This window comes from Xiphias gladius, chromosome 11 (assembly GCF_016859285.1).
Source record: "Xiphias gladius isolate SHS-SW01 ecotype Sanya breed wild chromosome 11, ASM1685928v1, whole genome shotgun sequence".
In the NCBI taxonomy this organism is placed as follows: Eukaryota; Metazoa; Chordata; class Actinopteri; order Istiophoriformes; family Xiphiidae; genus Xiphias; species Xiphias gladius.
The window spans coordinates 5,668,058-5,685,644 of NC_053410.1; the positions used below are offsets into that span (position 1 = coordinate 5,668,058).

At 40.1% G+C, this 17,587-nt stretch overlaps 1 protein-coding gene across 7 annotated transcripts in view; it reads right to left on the bottom strand.

Moving 5' to 3' along the window:
• The window catches only part of LOC120796012 (WD repeat containing planar cell polarity effector), a 97,020-nt gene that overhangs the window by 9,982 nt on the left and 69,451 nt on the right, over nt 1–17,587 (bottom strand). For all 7 annotated transcript variants that reach the window (XM_040138297.1, XM_040138292.1, XM_040138291.1 and 4 more), the window contains 5 exons: nt 14,912–15,011; nt 7,503–7,611; nt 3,503–3,594; nt 2,032–2,063; nt 1–18 (listed from right to left, as the gene is read on the bottom strand). The exon at nt 1–18 is cut by the window's left edge and continues 59 nt beyond it. In XM_040138297.1, coding sequence (XP_039994231.1) covers nt 1–18; nt 2,032–2,063; nt 3,503–3,594; nt 7,503–7,611; nt 14,912–15,011 — 351 coding nt within the window. The remainder of the gene's footprint in view (nt 19–2,031; nt 2,064–3,502; nt 3,595–7,502; nt 7,612–14,911; nt 15,012–17,587) is intronic.

Below are 17,587 nucleotides of genomic sequence, written 5' to 3' on the forward strand. Positions count from 1 at the left end.
CCCGGGGTCGTCGTCTTCCTGAGAAACAGAATAAACAGAAACCTGAACAGCTTATACAGTAAATATAAAGACGAGTCATAGTCTTATGCGACCTGGATTTGTACTTCATTGATTATTTTACTTTGAAGTAAGGGGCTTGAGAATCGTCTAATTTTTTTCTTTTGCTTCTCTTTTATACATTCAGACACTTTCACACCTGAGATCTGCACTGACCAACACAGAAAAACAACTTTAGGGTTACACTGCTGTCATATTCGAAAAAATATATATGTCAGTTAATATCATACCTTAATCATCAATATATGTTGAAGTAATATGACATTGAGGGCAGCAAACTGTATTAAAAGTGCAACTAATGATTATTTTTATTGATTAATCTGTTGATAATTTTCTCGATTAATCAATTAACCGTTTGTCTGAAAAACATCAAAAAGCACAGAAAAAGGGCCATCACAGCTCCCCAGCGCCCAAAGGGACGTCCTTAAATTGCTGATTCAAAACCAAAACATGTTTCATTTATTTTCAAGTATAATAGCAACAAGCAGTGAATCATCATAACTGAGAAGCTGGAACCAGCAAATGTTTGGAATTTCTGTTTGAATAATTACTGAAGCGATTCATCGAAAAACAAAACGGTGATTAATTTTCCTACCATCGACTAATCGCTGCAGCTCTAAACTGCATGTGGCACTCTATAAAATCCCTCAAGATACTTAATTCTAACTATAGTGTAAAATAGAGGTGGTCCCCAACCTACGTACAGGGTCGTACCTGGTAAAGTGGCCACTGTTTATCTGTTTATTCACCAGCCTCCACACGTATTTCCTCCTGTGGGCACTCACGGGTGGAGGCTGGTGAATAAACAGATAATGAATTGCTGTACAGATAATGAACACAGTTGTAATAATATGAAATACACTCAGTGGCCACTTTACCAGGTACGACCCTGTACGATCTATTGTAACCCAATACAACTAATTTGCCCTAAATTCGACCTTTAGGAAGTTTAGGGCCGCAACCAACGATTATTTTCACTGTCGATTAATATATCAATTATTACAATGATTAACCGTTTAGTCTATGAAATGCCAGAGAAATTGTCTAAACATGCCCATCACCAACAAGGACGTCTTCAAATTTGTGTTTGACCAAAAGTCCAAGTAAGTTTACAATGATATATGAAAAATCACAGCAGGAAAGGCTCTCCTTTGAGAGGCTGGAATCAGTGAATATTTGACAATGAATCAATTATCAAATAGTTGCAGATTATTATTCTGTCCAATGATAATTCGCCTGATTGTTTCAGATCTAACAAAGTCTATAATGTTCAGTTTTGTTGACATTGTCGGAAACGTGTAAATCCAACGATTTGTTTATTATTGAGCTCGTAGTGAAAGGTGGTGTTGTACTGTAGTAATATAATATAATATATAATATAATACAACGACACCTCTAAGTACGATCTCAACCGTAAAACATATATTTGAATTAACACTTCTATGACGGTGTCAAAAAATGAACATTGTAGGCATCGTAAAAGCAGATTAGCAGAAGAGCTGTATTGGATTGCATTAGACTGTACAGGTGTACCTAATAAAGTGGCCACTGAGGGTAACATATGTCTTTGTAGGGGAAGTTATAAATACTGACATATACTGTACATTAATCACCACTCCAAAAAGTCCTTGTAGCTGCTTATGACAACAATATTAGTGTGTTATAAACCACCTATTAAATGTTTGTATAGTTGTTTTAAATGCTAACTAGGGGCACTTAAAGTGCTACCATATAAACATAATTTTGTGTAGAAGTATGTAGAGTATTTTCTTTTTCCCCAGTTACAGAACCACTGTCCTGTAGTATACTGCTATGTGCTATGACTCCACCACTACTACACTACTGGCTATGAACTTGTATGATTCTAGGTAACTTTTTCATCTGATCCATGGAGAGACACGATACAGCCTTGTGAATTCTGTCAACAGATATAAAAAAAAAAAAAAAAAATCAATTTTCCATCAATCAACTTACATTCACACCGTCTCTGTCACCTTCACTGCCTCCTGCGGAACAAAATGAAACGACCGAAGATGTTGGAAGGTGTTCCAGTAAACCAGCCGTGACACATTAAACAAGTACAACAACCACACATTAGATATGCATAATCAGACACGACAGCCCTACAGCACATAAACATAGACACACACACACACACACACACACACGCTCACACGCTCACTCAGTAGGTCAGACACGTTGTCTTTTATGGGTTTTAACAAATGTAGTAAAGCGTTGTCACTCATGGCGATCTCTGGCTCTGAGCCCCGCGTTAATAAGGTTATGATTGACATTAAAACCCCAGTGTGCCTTATACAGATATTTAAAACGCTGATGCAAATTCCCTCCAATAGCCTACAGTCCGGATTACCAAATGACAGAGCGATTTGGTACCGAGACAATTGCTAATAACCCCCAAAAAATGGAATTATTAAAATGGAGAGAGCAGGAAGGAGGAGAGGAGGAAGTGAAGAAGAAGAAGTGATGTTTTCTTAATGGATGTTTTTCCTAAATGACCAGTTAGTCATCTCAGACATCTGAGACTGAGAGCGCAGAGCACTCAGGCTACATTTAGAGAATAAAACAGGCTGAATGTCGCCGGAGAATTGTTGCAGGGCACGAAACGTGGCCCTGAAACCGACGTGCTGAACATTATAAACATTATGAGCTGTGGTTTATTTGTAATGGGCTGACTCTGGATCAACTGCTAGTGGTGGTGAACTGATGAACAAGCTTGTTATAGGTAGTTTGGGGACATTAAGAGCATCATAGAGGGTGATTTTATTTAAAGCCAAAAGGCAACAACATTTATTTGCTTCCATAGTTCAATTTCTTTCCAGTCGGGGCAGTTGTGATTGGTAAGGTTGAACCATTAGGAAAAGAAAGCAGATTTTTTTCCCACAGGTATGAGCAGGTTTTGGTTTATTATGATTGAAAAACTGCAGTATAATAACTGATCCGAATATTTATGTTTATCCACTGGTAAGCTATATATTACCACCAAATAACTCCACTTCCCAACAAGTCAAATCTATCGGCAAAATATAACACTCATATATGCAATGACAAGGATTATTATTTGAAGGCGGAAAAAACACTTTTTCATGTGCAAGCGACATCTTTAAGTTATAAAAAAAGGTAGATGGCACACACATTTTCAAACTACAACCCTACAGTGCATCATGAAGTAAATCAGCATGACAGCTGAAAAAGGATCCAGTGTTTCTGATGCATCTTCAGGGATACACGAAGCTTCACGAACAAACTTGTACTTCTACTTCTTCTTTATCAATTTGCTCTCCAGATCAGACAGCAGTAAGTAATCTCCAGGCTAAGCGCTGCTTTCTTAAATCCTTGTGATTCTCTGACGTTAGATAACTCTTCTCTCGCAGACACAACAAACACACAGAGATACGGATACTTAATGACTGGCGGACAGACAGACCTGTTTGTCTCAGCGTCCTGAACACATCTGGGCTCACGGTCACACGTATGCTCTCTGCTTGTAGTCTCCTCTGACTGGCTCTACCGTCGACACTGGAGAACAAAGAGAAAAACCGGAGTAGCATCTGTTGCATTTTCTTCAAGGATTAAATGTTAAAATATGTCCATGAAAAACGGCACAGAACAGAATATTTACTTTGCAGTGGAGTGGAAAAACATGAACCAGCTTCTCTCTGATAAACAGTCTTAAACTTTGTATGCATCATCATCATCATCATCATCATCATCATCATCATCGGTTTCTGATGTTCGCTGTCTTCCAGGAGGTATTTTCATCTGCTTCTACGACTTCTACAAATAAATGACAGGTAACCTCAAAGGATACTGCTTTTTGGTGTACTACTTTACTTTGCTTTACTACGTTACTACTACTGGTGGGCTACTTTCAGTTGATAATTTGGTACGTCTATGTCTATTATGTATGAATGTAAACAATGGATACTAAACACGTTACTAAACTGTTTTCCCAATTACGCTGTTCGTATCCAGAGTCCTGTCCCTGGTTAGGTTTAGGCAACAACAGCACTTTGATTAAGGTTTGGGAAAGATCATGTTTTGGTTACAGTATAAATACAAACACCGTGTCTGAACTCACTGCAAAGTGGTTCTGTATTAAACCAGACCACGATCTTGCCCTAACCTTAACCAAGTGCTGAGAGCCTAAACACAACCATAAAAAAAGTTGAATAATGCTGTAGTCACTACGGGCGAATTTTGTACAGCAAGATTAAATATTTTGGCAGAAACCAAATGAAATACACCGATCAGACACAACATTTAAACCGCTAACTGATTTTCATGGTGTGGCTGGCTGGTGTATGTTGTCAATGAACATTTTATTGATAAGTTCTGCATCGACATTTTTGCGACTTGCCAGATATGTTAATTAACAACATTTCCTCATTATATTAAAAGAAAATGTAATGCAGTTGGCATCATGTTTCCCTCAAAACATATTTGCTCTTGCAAACTAATGGAAACGCTTGCAAACTAATTTTGTATAGACATATTATTCTCTGCCACTTGAAAGAGAGTAATTCACACATGGGCACCTCTGTCGGAGTCGTCATTATCGCCGCTTCTTGTGCGTTTGAACAACTGACCACTCACAGTTTTGTCAATGAGATATTCCTTGAACAATAAACACTCCAGCCACAATCTGCCACTACAAAGTCAACACTCAGTACGTTCTTAGGTTATTCTAGTTGGCGTGAATCCAGTTTCTTTGCAGGTTATCCAAACTGGCTCTTGACATAGAACAGATTTTATTTTTATTAATCAGTACTCATAACTTTAATGTATTTGCAAGCCATTACAAAAGTGTAACCATTGTGCTTCTACGTGGGGCTCCAGGATCTAGTTCAATAAACTGTCCTATCACCAGCAAATGCAGCGAGATAGTGAATCCCTCCCTGCTCAAAGATTCATGAAAACTGAAAAATTAAATTGTCAAATGTAAACGCTTGGCTCCCTGATACTCTCGACTAGCCTCACATTAACTTTGGCCTCCGCTAAGCAAAAATAAAAATAGGTTCCCATTCTCTGTACTCCACTGACAGAGGAGTAATGTGATGAGCGAGAGGCCAACAGCCATCAAAGGAACGTTGGGATGCTTCCCAGATTCCGTCTCGTTCTCTCTCATTTCTCCGCACACAGAGTCGGATTTGGGGAATGCGGGAATCGGCGAGGAGCCCCCAAACTGCCATTGTGCTCGCCTCCCTCTCTTTCTCTGCTCTTTTCTCAGCGAGCCAAACGGGAGAACGCCCGCGGTATAATGCCTCCCCTACTCCATCTCAGCTAAGCTGTCATTGGCTTCACATGAGAAACAATGAAACTTCATCGGAGACCAGATTACAAAAAAAAAAAAAAAGGGGGGGGGGTTTCAATATAAAAATTGTTCTAAAGGAAGGGGGGAAATTGTGCAATAAAAAAGGCAGAGGCTTTTGTCTCTTTCTCTCTGTGGCCATTATCTTTGGGGAGGTTTGGGGATCTGCTTTCTTAGCCTCTGTCAGCGGTGCAGGGGAAGACCTGGGGTAGTACGACTGGGCTTTTGGCTGCCAAATCGCCCTAACCCTCTTTACCACTCTTTTTTCCCTTCTCGTTCCTTTTACTGTTTTTAAAAAGAGCTTAGGCCAGAGCATCTTTCTCTGTCTCTTCCCCCCTCCCTCTCCTTCCCTCTCTCCTTCTCTCTCTGGACCCAGCTTGTTTAAATTGGCCGATAGGAAGGGATTTGGAATGGATGGAGGGGGCTTAGAGAAACGCAGAGTGGAGGGGCGGAGGTGGGGGGGTGCAGAGAGTCATCAGTGTTACAGTCAAACAGCCATGAAAAGCCTATGAGGATGAACAGAACAAGAGCGCCTTTTTTATCTAATGCACACAAATCCCATATAAATACTCAAATATGTTAGTTGGGGTATGACAAGGAATGCCCCTCCATCACTTCCCCCCACCACCCATCCAGAATAATAGAGACGTGGATGGCTATATTTGTATGTATCTTTGTGTGTTTGTGTGTGTGTGTGTGTGAGAGAGACAGGCAGGGACAAAGAGAGGGATGCTTTCAGTGTGTCTTTAGTCACGCCGTTTCAACATATCATTCAAGTAGATGAGTGTATTAAACAAATCACTCTGAAACAGTGAGTTTGGTCTGACCGCCAGAGACTGAACTGTGGTGAAAGTGGACTCTGGTGGCGTTTTAAATGTGGCTCCGGGTTCAGCGTCGGGATCACTGGAAGCGTAAGACCCGGAACTGATGTGGCTTTGACATTTGAAATGTTAGAGGGGAGTGAAGGCTTTAAGGTTGCAGCTGGGCCATTTGGCTACAGACAATCTCCTACAATTCATTTACAGACTAGAATGGCACTCAGTATAGCGCACACCTCCGCCAAGGCCAATGTCAAACAACCGACGGCAGACTTAAGAGAAAAAAGTTCAAATTTATGGTAAATGATCTGGATCTGCCCCAAAATTTAACGGGTTCTTCCCTGTGCCATGACCAGTCCCTCCACCAAGTTTGGTGCAAATCACTTTTTTGCATAATCCTGCTGACAAATGAAACAGACACGGGTGAAAACATAACCTTCTTGGCAGAGGTGACAATGGTGAATCACCGTGGGAGAAGATGATTAATGACTGAAGGTAAAAAAAAAAATAATCCTCCTCACACAAAATGTGTCTGGAGACCTCATTTATTTTGAGCTGAACAAAATATTTTGTTTTTATTTATTTATTATATTTATTCTTAGTGACTACAATCGATATTTTTATAAGAAAATCAAATGACAACGTGAAAACAATGTGACAATGTGAATATATCTCATAGAGATGAACCCACAGAGATTCTACAGCTACCCTCGGCTTTACTGAGCTTAATGAGTTTCAGCTCATCGTTTACCTGTCCGGCTCTGAACTTTACTGTTTTGGTTCACCTTCATCGCTCACATAGTGTCGTTTTCAGCTACACCAGTCAGCTGCTTTCAGAGAAAAAGCCCTAAAAACCCGCTGTCCACTACCTGCATAGCACCAGACAGCAGACAGACACAGTAAGCGACTAGCTGGTGAACACAGTGGAGCATCTGGCAGCCAAAGAGCCAGATATTTCCCAAAAAAAAGAGCTTAAAGAGAGTGAATACTGGACTTACATTCGCCAAGTGGTCAGAAACACAGCTCCAAATGAATGCCAACATCGCACTGTATGGGTTGGATGTGTAAATAAGCCGCTGTTTGCTAACAAGTTCATCATATCAATTTTAAATGTGATAATTTGCCAATCTTGTGTTCACAACTTGTTTTCACTCCCCCCAATCAGTTATCGCAGGTTTTAAATCATAGAAGTAACACAATTGGGGAAATGTGTATCAGTAAAAATGAAAACATGAAGACAGACACGCTGATCTGTAGCAAGTTTAAGCAGACACACACATACAGTATGTGCAACTCACTGTGTTGTGGGAGTGCCCAAGTACGACGGTCCTGTTGCACTTTGGTTCTTCTCGGTCCGTCTGTCGCCGAGGCTGGAACCGCACACACTGTTTCTGCCTCTCGGAAGATCTTCAAAGACACACACACACATACACACACAATAGGGATAAGGAAGAGCAAGAGCAACAGTTGTCATTAATCCGAGAATGAAATAAAAGAATGACCCAGTTTATATTTTTTATCACAATTTTTTTTTCTCTCTCTTTTATATTTTGGATTTTTCCTTTGCGGTGCCTATAAAAAGTAGTCATTCCCTTGGGAAGTTTCCATTACTGTTTTACGACATTGAATCACACAAACACTTGGAAATTTTCTGGCTTGAGCTGCTTGACTTGTTATTCGGCCTTCATTGTGTAGGTGTAGTTATTTTTGACCCCCCAAAAGTTAGACAGCTGCATTTATGCTAGAGTCAATTAAAAGCTCTAGTCTACACAGAAGTGATCTCCCTTTAACTAATTATGTGACTTATAAAACTAACTGGCTCCACAAGTAATGATTTTGGTGTGGTGAGTTTCTGAATTGATATGAGAAGTCAAACATTAATGGAGGATGTGTGAGCAACCAACAGAGCTGGGAGGGAAAACAGAAACAAACACTGCGTTCCTTCAACACACACCAGAGCTAACAGGCTTTTATCGTAACGACCAAGAAAAGAGAGGGAGAGAGAAAGAGGAGGTGGAGAAGTGGATCTTCAGATAAAGCTCTTGTCTCTTTGCCCACTGACAGGCCCTACAGTCACATCGGCCTTTGTGAGGGGGAGACAGAACGATCAGGCAACAACTTGGCTTCTCCTCTGGTAAAACGCGTCTCAAAAGAAAAAGAGATAGAGGGGAAGAGAAAGAGGCCTTCCCTCGCACTTGTTTGCTACTCTGCCTCTCACAATGCCGTATCTATCCAAATCAGCACACTTGTCAGCTAGAAAGCTACAAGCGATTTCCAGTGCTGTTATAAAAGGAACCATTTCTAAGCTGAAATGTGCATTCTCTATTGTGTTTATGGGTATGAGTGCGCACAAGCAATGGCAGAATCTCTGTTTATCGGGGTTTATAATAGATACACATAAATATGAGAAGAGTTGCATAGAAATATGGTGGCTCTGCCAAATCTGATTCTCAGTCCAAGACTGACGCTGGTAAACAACATCCACCTTAAAGAACCACTCGATCCGGTATTGAGTCATTTTTTTAGAAAACAAGTGAAAAATTATTCAGACAATAGAATTAGATGTACTCCTCTTTCCAATGTTTCTTCTTTCAAACGCAAATCAACTCATCTCTACAATTCTTCAAAGTGAATTGAGATAAACCAGGGTGGCGATGGCCTAGATCAGCTGTTTTTACTCCTGCTCCTCAGGAAAAGTTCAGCTGGTTGGTTTTCTGTCCTACCAGTCAGTTTAATTTCAGGTGTAAAACGATTTCAAATTAAATCAAAACCAGCAGAACTCCGGGTATTGGACCAGAACTAAAACCCACTGACCTCGAGTTAAAGGAAAAGTTTGATATTTTGGCTGAGATGGTGAGAAGATTGATACCTCTCTCATGTCTGAATGCTATAGAGGAAGCTACAGCTAGCAGCTAGCTAACTTAGCTCAGCAGAAAGACCGGAAACAGGGGGGAACAGGTAGCCTGGCTCCGTTCAAAGGTAACAAAAACCGCCTACCAGCACCTCTAAAATTAACCAATTAACACGTTATATTGTGTTTGTTTAATCTATGCATAATCCCAAATGTGAAACCCACAATTTGGCGTTGTTGGTGTTACTGGTGTGAAAAATGTCAAACTAGTCCATTCCTCGTTCAGTCCATCTTCTGCAACTTATCCACATTTGGCTGGTGGTGGCAGCAGGTTAAAACAAAGAAGCCCAGACATCCAACTCTTCCTGGCAGGTAACATGCCACGTGGGATGTTTAATCTCCACCTCCAGGAGGGATCCTGATCACTTGCTTGAATCACCTCTAAAGGCTCCTTTGAATGGAAAAGAAGCAGCAGTACTACTCCAAGCTCCCACCTGTATGTGAACTCCTCAACCATTTATATAAACTGGAATTAGGCTTCCGAGAGCATACAAAAAGAGTAAATGTATCAGCAAAGGCTGTTACGGGTCACCGTGGGTGGCAAAGCCTCGCAGAGGAGCCTACACGCATACCTCCCAACGCTTTGTGCAGACCTGCGTGTCAAGCAAGAGGTTGGGTTGCTCATATCCTGTTTGGAGTCGGTTTTGTAACCGACAACAAAAAAAACCACAAAAAAACAAACGAAAAAACAATAACTAAGTGAAATTATACAAAATCAAAAATTATATTAGAAATCTTACCATGTGAGCTAGTCTCTTAAACTAATAAAGCTGCATCATCTCACTCCGTTGGCAGAATTTTAAGACCAATTGCAAAAATACATGATTTGTTATTTCCTGCTACTTTAATTCAGTTTTTAGTGATCACATATTGTAATAGTTGTTTAAAAACACCAATGCCCCGAAGGACATTCCTTTCAGTGATTAAGGGCAATTCACTTCCTCCGACAGCGTTAAGTGTAGGACCTGATGCATCACTTTTGCAACCACAAAGAGAGAAAAATAAACTGAAAACTGCTCACACCTTTATCACAGGATTATTATTGACCTAAAACGATTTTAAGTGGGTATAAATGTAGGTTTAAAGGATTTTCTGCAAGTTAGGTGCCAATTTTTTGGTGACAGTGTGGTTGAGAGATTCGGAAGGTCAGCAAGATCGTATCACCATTATCGTCATTATTAGGTGATTACGTGGCACTTAACATAAGCTCTGGTGCTGCAAGCAAATCCATCTTAACACAGTGGTGAAATATATCTTCACAGCTAATTTCAGAGTGGGAAACATAGTGTGTGTTTTAGTTCGTGTGTGTGTATCTGCAGTAAATGTGTCTATTTGCCTTCGCGACAAGAAGCTGACCAGATACAGGTCGTTCACTGTTGTGCAGTAACACATCAGGATGTGTTGGGTCTCTGAGGTCGCTGTAGGGAACACCGGCTTTACATGAACAAAACAAGCTGCTTTCACGTTTCTGTTTAACAACTGATCACTACAAATAGTTGGTTCATGCAGGACTCAGTATGACCTGCCCCCCCCCCGTCACACATCACACCCAACTGCACACATACAGTACACATATTTACACAAACACATATGTTCTTTGAGGGCCATTCAGAATTTAGTCCGTAGTGTGTGACTATGACTGAGAACAAACAAATTTCAGTCTCGTGTGTGTTTGTTCAAACAGAATATTTGTTAGTCTGGGCCAAAGGTTACTGTAGCTGCACCGTGGGAACTTGTGTTTAAGGTCTGTGTGGAAGGACTCTAGCTTTATGCGTTCAAACAGAAGGGGGACTACCACTTTTTGAAAAGTTGTAAATAAATCTGAAAATGCACCATGTGATGATTAGACAACCAAACATACCAATAGATGCTATACGTATTTCGACAGCAGGCATCATCTTATTAATATACAGTAACTACAGCAGGCTCTGTACTGAGTTTTAATGCTGATAGTGACTTATTTGTGTGATAAACACATAGCACAACAGAACAAATATTTATCAGCTAACATGTTAGTTTTTTGTTTGCTTGCCTTGCTTTGAAGATTAATGTTTTATAAGCCTCTGGATTTGTTTTAATAATGAAATTTCACTGTTTTTCAGTTTCAACAGGATATTTCTCTTGTTAAAACCAAAAATATCATCATTTGTTTGTCTTATCATTGTGGAACAAACCTTAAGCAAATACAGCTAAACTAAACTTCATATTAATAAACAGTGGTGGAAAATGTGTTTAGATCCTTTACTCAAGTAAAACTATCAATATAACAGTGTAAAAATACCCTGTTACAAGTAAAAGCCCTGCATTCAAAATCTTAATTAGGTACAATTACAAAAGTACAAAAGTATCATTAAATGTACTTATGAAATATAATATATGACATTAATAGACTGTTATGACTAATAATGTGTAAGCAGTATTTTACTTTTGTAGCTGGTCGAGGTGGAGCCCAACATTTCACTCTGAAAGGTGGTAAAGTATCAAGTAGTGGGAAATGGAAACACTCAAGTAAAATACAAGTACCTCAAAACAGTACTTGTGGTACAGTACTTAGTTACATTTAGAATTAAATGTACTTAGTTACTTTCCACCACTCTTAGCAAAGCAGATCATCAGTGACAGTGCCTTAAAACAAGAAAACACTTCCTGTCCAGAATCCAAAGCTTCTGTTTTACTAACATACGTATGCTGAATCATACTTTATATGTCAACTAGAAAAGAAAACCAGGCAGTAGGTATGCGTGTTTGCATAACTTGACATGCTCGTACCCATGTGTGTTCTTGAGAGGCACAGCTGATCCTGGCGGTGTGTGACACCCATGCCAGCGACTGTGTATATATATGTGTGTGTGTGTGTGTGTGTGTGTGTGTGTGTGTGTGTGTGTGTGTAGAGCGAGACACCTGTTCATTGGAGCCCTCTGCTTGAATCAAGTCACTCATTATTTATGAACTGGCTTTTCTGCTCTGTTAATATGCTCCGTGTGTGTGTGTGTGTTCACGTGTCTGTATGATTTTTTGTGTGCGCGAAAGAAAGGGAGCTATCTACATACCATTTCATTTGAATTATTTTTGCCAGATTTTTACTCATTTGTTTTTCTTATTTTGTCTTCCTTTTTTCTCCCTCTGTATTATATGCGTGGGAATGTGTAGGTGGACATCTGATGCTTGTGATCAGCTCACTCTTGCATAATCAGCAAATATCTATGGATTGCCGGGGCTTGAGGAAAATGAGACACTTTCTTCCACAGCAGTCTGAAAAACATTTGCCACTATTTCACGTGCTAGCTAGCTCCGTTCTCCTGCACAGCGACCGAATCAGTATGTGTTGCTGTTTGTGTTTTATCATGTGTTCATAATAATGTGATGTCATAACAGAAGTTCTCTGAGTTTGGTCATTTAAACTGTGTGCTAAATAGAGATGCCCCGAGCCAATGGTAAGGCTCGGCATCGGCTAAAATATAGCCAATCAAATGCAGCCGCTTTTTTGACTCAACTCTACTGTTGTGTGTGATCATCCTGCAGCATATGTGAGTGAACATTAGTGTGTGAATGTGAAAAATTATTTGGGTGAAGCGGTGATTGACTCCCACACTGAGGTTGGAAAATTCATGGATTCGCTAAGGTCTGACGGTAGCGAATCTGTTTTCTCTCCTGCTTCTTTCTTATTAGCAAAGATTTCAGTATTATTAGTTTTTGGATCAAGAAGCTCATAAACAATAAGGTTTGTAACATTTAGTAGCTACAGCTGTTATTTCAATGTATCAGATGCATATTTAATCAAGATTTAGGTGAATTAAAGTATCCGATCAGACTTTGTTTACAACATTTTTCATCCAAGACACAGAAGGAGACTCATTTGGTTTTAGTTACACTATTACACGCAGGCCAGATTTCCCTGACATGGTCTTATCATTGTGTATTAAGCCAATTATTCCAAATTATATTACCAATTATTAACAATAAAATACATATTACAAAGTAAGGCTGAATTGTTGTATTTTAATTCATCTTCATAAATCAGCTTCCAGACTAACAAACCCAATTTCAGCTGGTTTAATGATGTGTTGTTTCACCATAGAAACATCAGGCTAATGTACTGCAGCAACACATACTGTAGCAGACTAGCTGTAAGCTAGTTGACGCACAACGGTAACTTTGCACTAAAGATCGTCTTTTTAATCCGGTATCTGTGGCGATGTCAGGCCACATGAACTCCTCATAAATGTGGACGTGTGTTCCCGCCTTTGAGAAAAGTAATAGCTGGCTGTACGAAGGATCAGGAACGAGACTTCTGAATTATGTTTAACATAGCAACCGGAAATTGGGAGACAAAACCCGCAAATGGAACAAAAATGGGAGGTTCAGGTAGGGTCAATATTAACGCATCCTTTAATTCTCATGTGTTTCTTTATTTTCTTTACTCATATTCTTCTTTTTTCATTTTCTTAATTCATTAATTTTTTTTCCTTCACCTCCTCCCCTTTCCAGGTTATTTGTTTTATCCTTTTATCCTTCGATTCCACCTTCCTTCCATTGCTTTTCTTGCTCTCCCTCTTCATTTTTGCCCTCCCCCTCTTTCTTCTTTTTCTGCTGTCATCCCTCCTTTTTCTTTCTCTCTTCTGTCCCTTCCTCCATCTTTCTCTGCAGCGCTGTTGTACAAGGATAGGACATGCTGCAGGTGATGGAGGTAAATCATCGAGGACATAATTAAGAGGCTTATGAGGAGGAGTGTGCGTGTTGCGCATCACATTAGGAAAAAAAAAAAGAAATTGCATGCAAACAGGCCTCACAGTTACACAAATGCTCATTTTCATTCACCGACAAACACACAGACACTCACGCCTTAGGGGTTTGACCTTATACAGTGGAGTTAAATACCTCTCTCGCCTCATTTGGTTGTCTGTGAGTACATACACACACACACACACACACACACATACGCACCAAGCACACATGCACACACGCACACACACGCACACGCGCACACATAGCCTTCTGGTGTGTTTTAAGCACCAATGAAGGACTCATCAGACATGTTCATCTAGTTCCCTCACAAATTTGAATGTTTTCTGCTCACCCGTTGGCCCTTAAAGCCTCTGTGAGGAATTGCGTGTGTGTATTTGTGAGTGTGTGTGTGTGTGTGTGTGTGTGTGTGTGTGTGTATAATGAGGAACTCCTCGGCTTGATCCCCTCTGGTATGTGCTTTCGGGAGTATTTGTCAAAGGGCAGCAGCACAGCCTGAAGTAAAAACAAAAAACTGGGCCTTCACTTGTTTTCCTCCCCTTGCTGGTTCCTCAAAAAACTTCTGTGTAATGTATTTCATTGGTCTGATATTAAAAGACTTTACACTTTATATCACAACACTTTGTATTCAATTTGGGGAAAGAAAATCTTCATCTAGACCCATCTACATCCAAAAAGGTACGTTATTCCTGAAAAACAAGTATAGAACAAGTATTTTATACTTTCTATTTAATTTAACAAACCTAATCAAAACTTGTTTCAGTATCTCACTTTTAATCATTTCTATAGATGATACCGTCTTTATAAAAAGCAACAGGTTGTTTTTCACATGAATATTACCGTCAAGCATGATCTGATTTAATTCTCCTCGGTGTTATTAAAGGAGGTTGAGAGCCTGAGAAAATGCCTGGTGTTAGATGTCAGAAAAGTGTGTCGGAGCGGGTGAGTTACTTAGGTTATCGTGTATCAACCTCCCATTTCAGATGTAAGGAACGAGGAATAAGGAATAACATTTGGTGTCTTTTTGGTCAGACATTATGATTATTTTCTTACCGTTGCCTGCGATGGCCTGGGCCTCCATTTCATTAGCTTTCCTCCTGGCCACATCCGCTAGCACCACCTCGCCCTTATCGCTGGCAACATAATGGAGGTCCTTTGAAGGTAATGCAAGAAAGAAAGAAACGTGAACGTTAATCTAAAATGAATCTAGGCTCCGATGACAATAGAGTTTTTTTTTTTTTTTTTTTTTTTTTGGCGGGGTGGGGGCGGTGTTTTGACGGGTGAAGGAAGAAACAGATGAAATGACACGAAAAAAAAAGAGTTGTCGTTTGAAGCCTAACATCAGAAGGAGCACCGATTGGATGAAATGCCGGTTCCTCAAAAAACTTTGAAATCAGCCCCCCCCCCACCACACCACACACACCCTCGTCTCTCCGGTTTTGAACCAGGGAGGATGTTATCTGTCACATTTCAAAAGTGGGAGAGAAGGCGAGAGACTGTTCACCTTTCAGAAACGGTGGTATTCTCTCTTTACAGAGAAACATATCCAGCCGAGCATATTACTATATCAGCCTGTGACAATATTGGAAACAGTGTGTATCCTCTGTATCTCTCTGTTTGAGTCTCGCATGGCCATAAAGACAGATAATTTTGGTAAATGATGTCTGAGGGTGGCTGATTTAAAGCTCAAGGCTGCCATACTATTCATTAATAACCACACTGCATCAGACAGCTGTTCCCCTGTTAAGTTCCTCTAGGCTACAAGCAAGGCTAAGGTCAATTCATCTATTTAAATACCTGAAAAATCGAAATAAATTCTCAAGTCTGTAGTCTTAATAAATTAGATTCAATTCAATTCAAATCTTAATTGTTCTGCTAGAGACATGCACTGTGTCCCAAATCTATTTTATGTGCTAATTGTAAGCAGGTTTTGAGTATGCAGTGTGTTTACACTGGACAAGACACAAAATGAATTACACTGGCAAAAAAAAGGCATTCCTAAAAAAAAATAAATAAATAAAAACATGATATTTGAGAGCGCTGTTGACTGACGCTATTCTCCTACTATGTGAATACAAAGGAAATAGAGAAGATGCTCACAGCAGGAAAAAGTAAAACTACACTACTGTAATTTTCAATAGTGGAGAAACAGTTTCAGTAACACATCAGGAAAAAAAGGAAAAAATAAAATATTACACTCTTGAAAAAACATTCTGTTTTCTCCTTGTGAAGTTTGTTTGGCAGGGGACATTCTTGTCAGTCACTGTTTAATTGACGTCTGTTACACTGTTGTATCATTTCCTACTATTATAAAAAATGGTTTACTGTGTTAATTTCTTGTTATTCTCATATTAACTGCAAAAGCTGTAAATTAAAATATTTTATAGCAAGTTAAGGTCAATACATTTAACACTATAAATAATGTGTGGATGTGGACAGCCGCTCATCTTCTAGTCTACACATACAGACCCGATAGAAAAGTTAATTTAATTGTCTTTTAAAGAACAAAATCATACTGTTTTTAACGTTACATCAGTTTATTTTAAAATTAAAAGAGTGTATGCTGAAAGACAAACCACAGCTGAATCTTAGGACATTAAAAATTCAGGACTTTTGCTCAGATGATATGTAAACAGTGTCACTGACCATCGGTAGTAACAGATTGGGGTAGTAGCATGATGGTATAGACGTTTGTCTTGTACAGAAAGGTCACTGATTTGCCCCAGAACAGCTGTGAAGTAGATGGAAAACACACTTTCACCTCCGAAACAACAATCTTGTTACCCCAGTTGCTCCAGTGGAGCCTGTCAGCAGTAAAGGCTGGGAATGTACTGGTCAGCTCCCGGTGTTAAAGTGTCGCTCTGACTGGGAAGCTTGGGAGAATAGTAATGAAAAGCACCAAATATGCATGGATAAATAAAAGAGAGAACAATTAAAATTATATGTTGTAACACTCTGACCAAACAATCAAACATTCAACCTCTTAAACTGACAGAGAGTGAATCAAACCCTCATCCTGGCACCCAACGAGGGGCTACTCAGGGTCGCAGGGTTTCCTCAGGCCGAGTGCAGGGCCTGAGGGCCCATCAAAGGGTACAGCGTGTTAAGGAAAGTCTTCCGCCTCAGCGACATCACAGGACATCAGTGCCGTGACTCAGGGCTCGCCATGGATAACCCCTCAGATGGCTAAAGCCAGCCCCCAGCTGAGCCTGCACCCGGCCTTAATACCCCCATATTGTAACCCAGCTTTTGTACCCCCAGAGGGAAAAAAAAAAAAAAAAAAGAAAAAAGAGGAGGGTGCTGGTTTCCAGAAGAGGTGGGGAGCAGAGAGGGATTGAAGCAGAGGGGGGGGGGGTAAAAGAGAATGAGAGCGAGAGAGAGGTGCTGAAATTGAAGAGTATGAATGGGAACAGATTGGGTAATTATAGTGTGGTTCCTGCCCTCTGTGGCGAGGAGTTAGGAGGAAATTTGAAAATGGCCGACAACAAAATGGCCTCAAAAGAACCTAAATCGGCTCCCAGGACTGAGGTGGCTAATTCAGCCGCGGTGAACGAGGACATGGCCCCTCAATTAGATATGAGTGAGGCTGCCTAATTGATAACAAACAGAGCAGCGGAAGATTAAACAGGCAAGGAGGAGAGGAGGAAGTACGCTGGAATGATAGTGAGGTGTGCGAGTGAGGGAGAAAAGAAAGAAGAAAGATCAGAGAGGGAGCGAGAGGGTGAACAA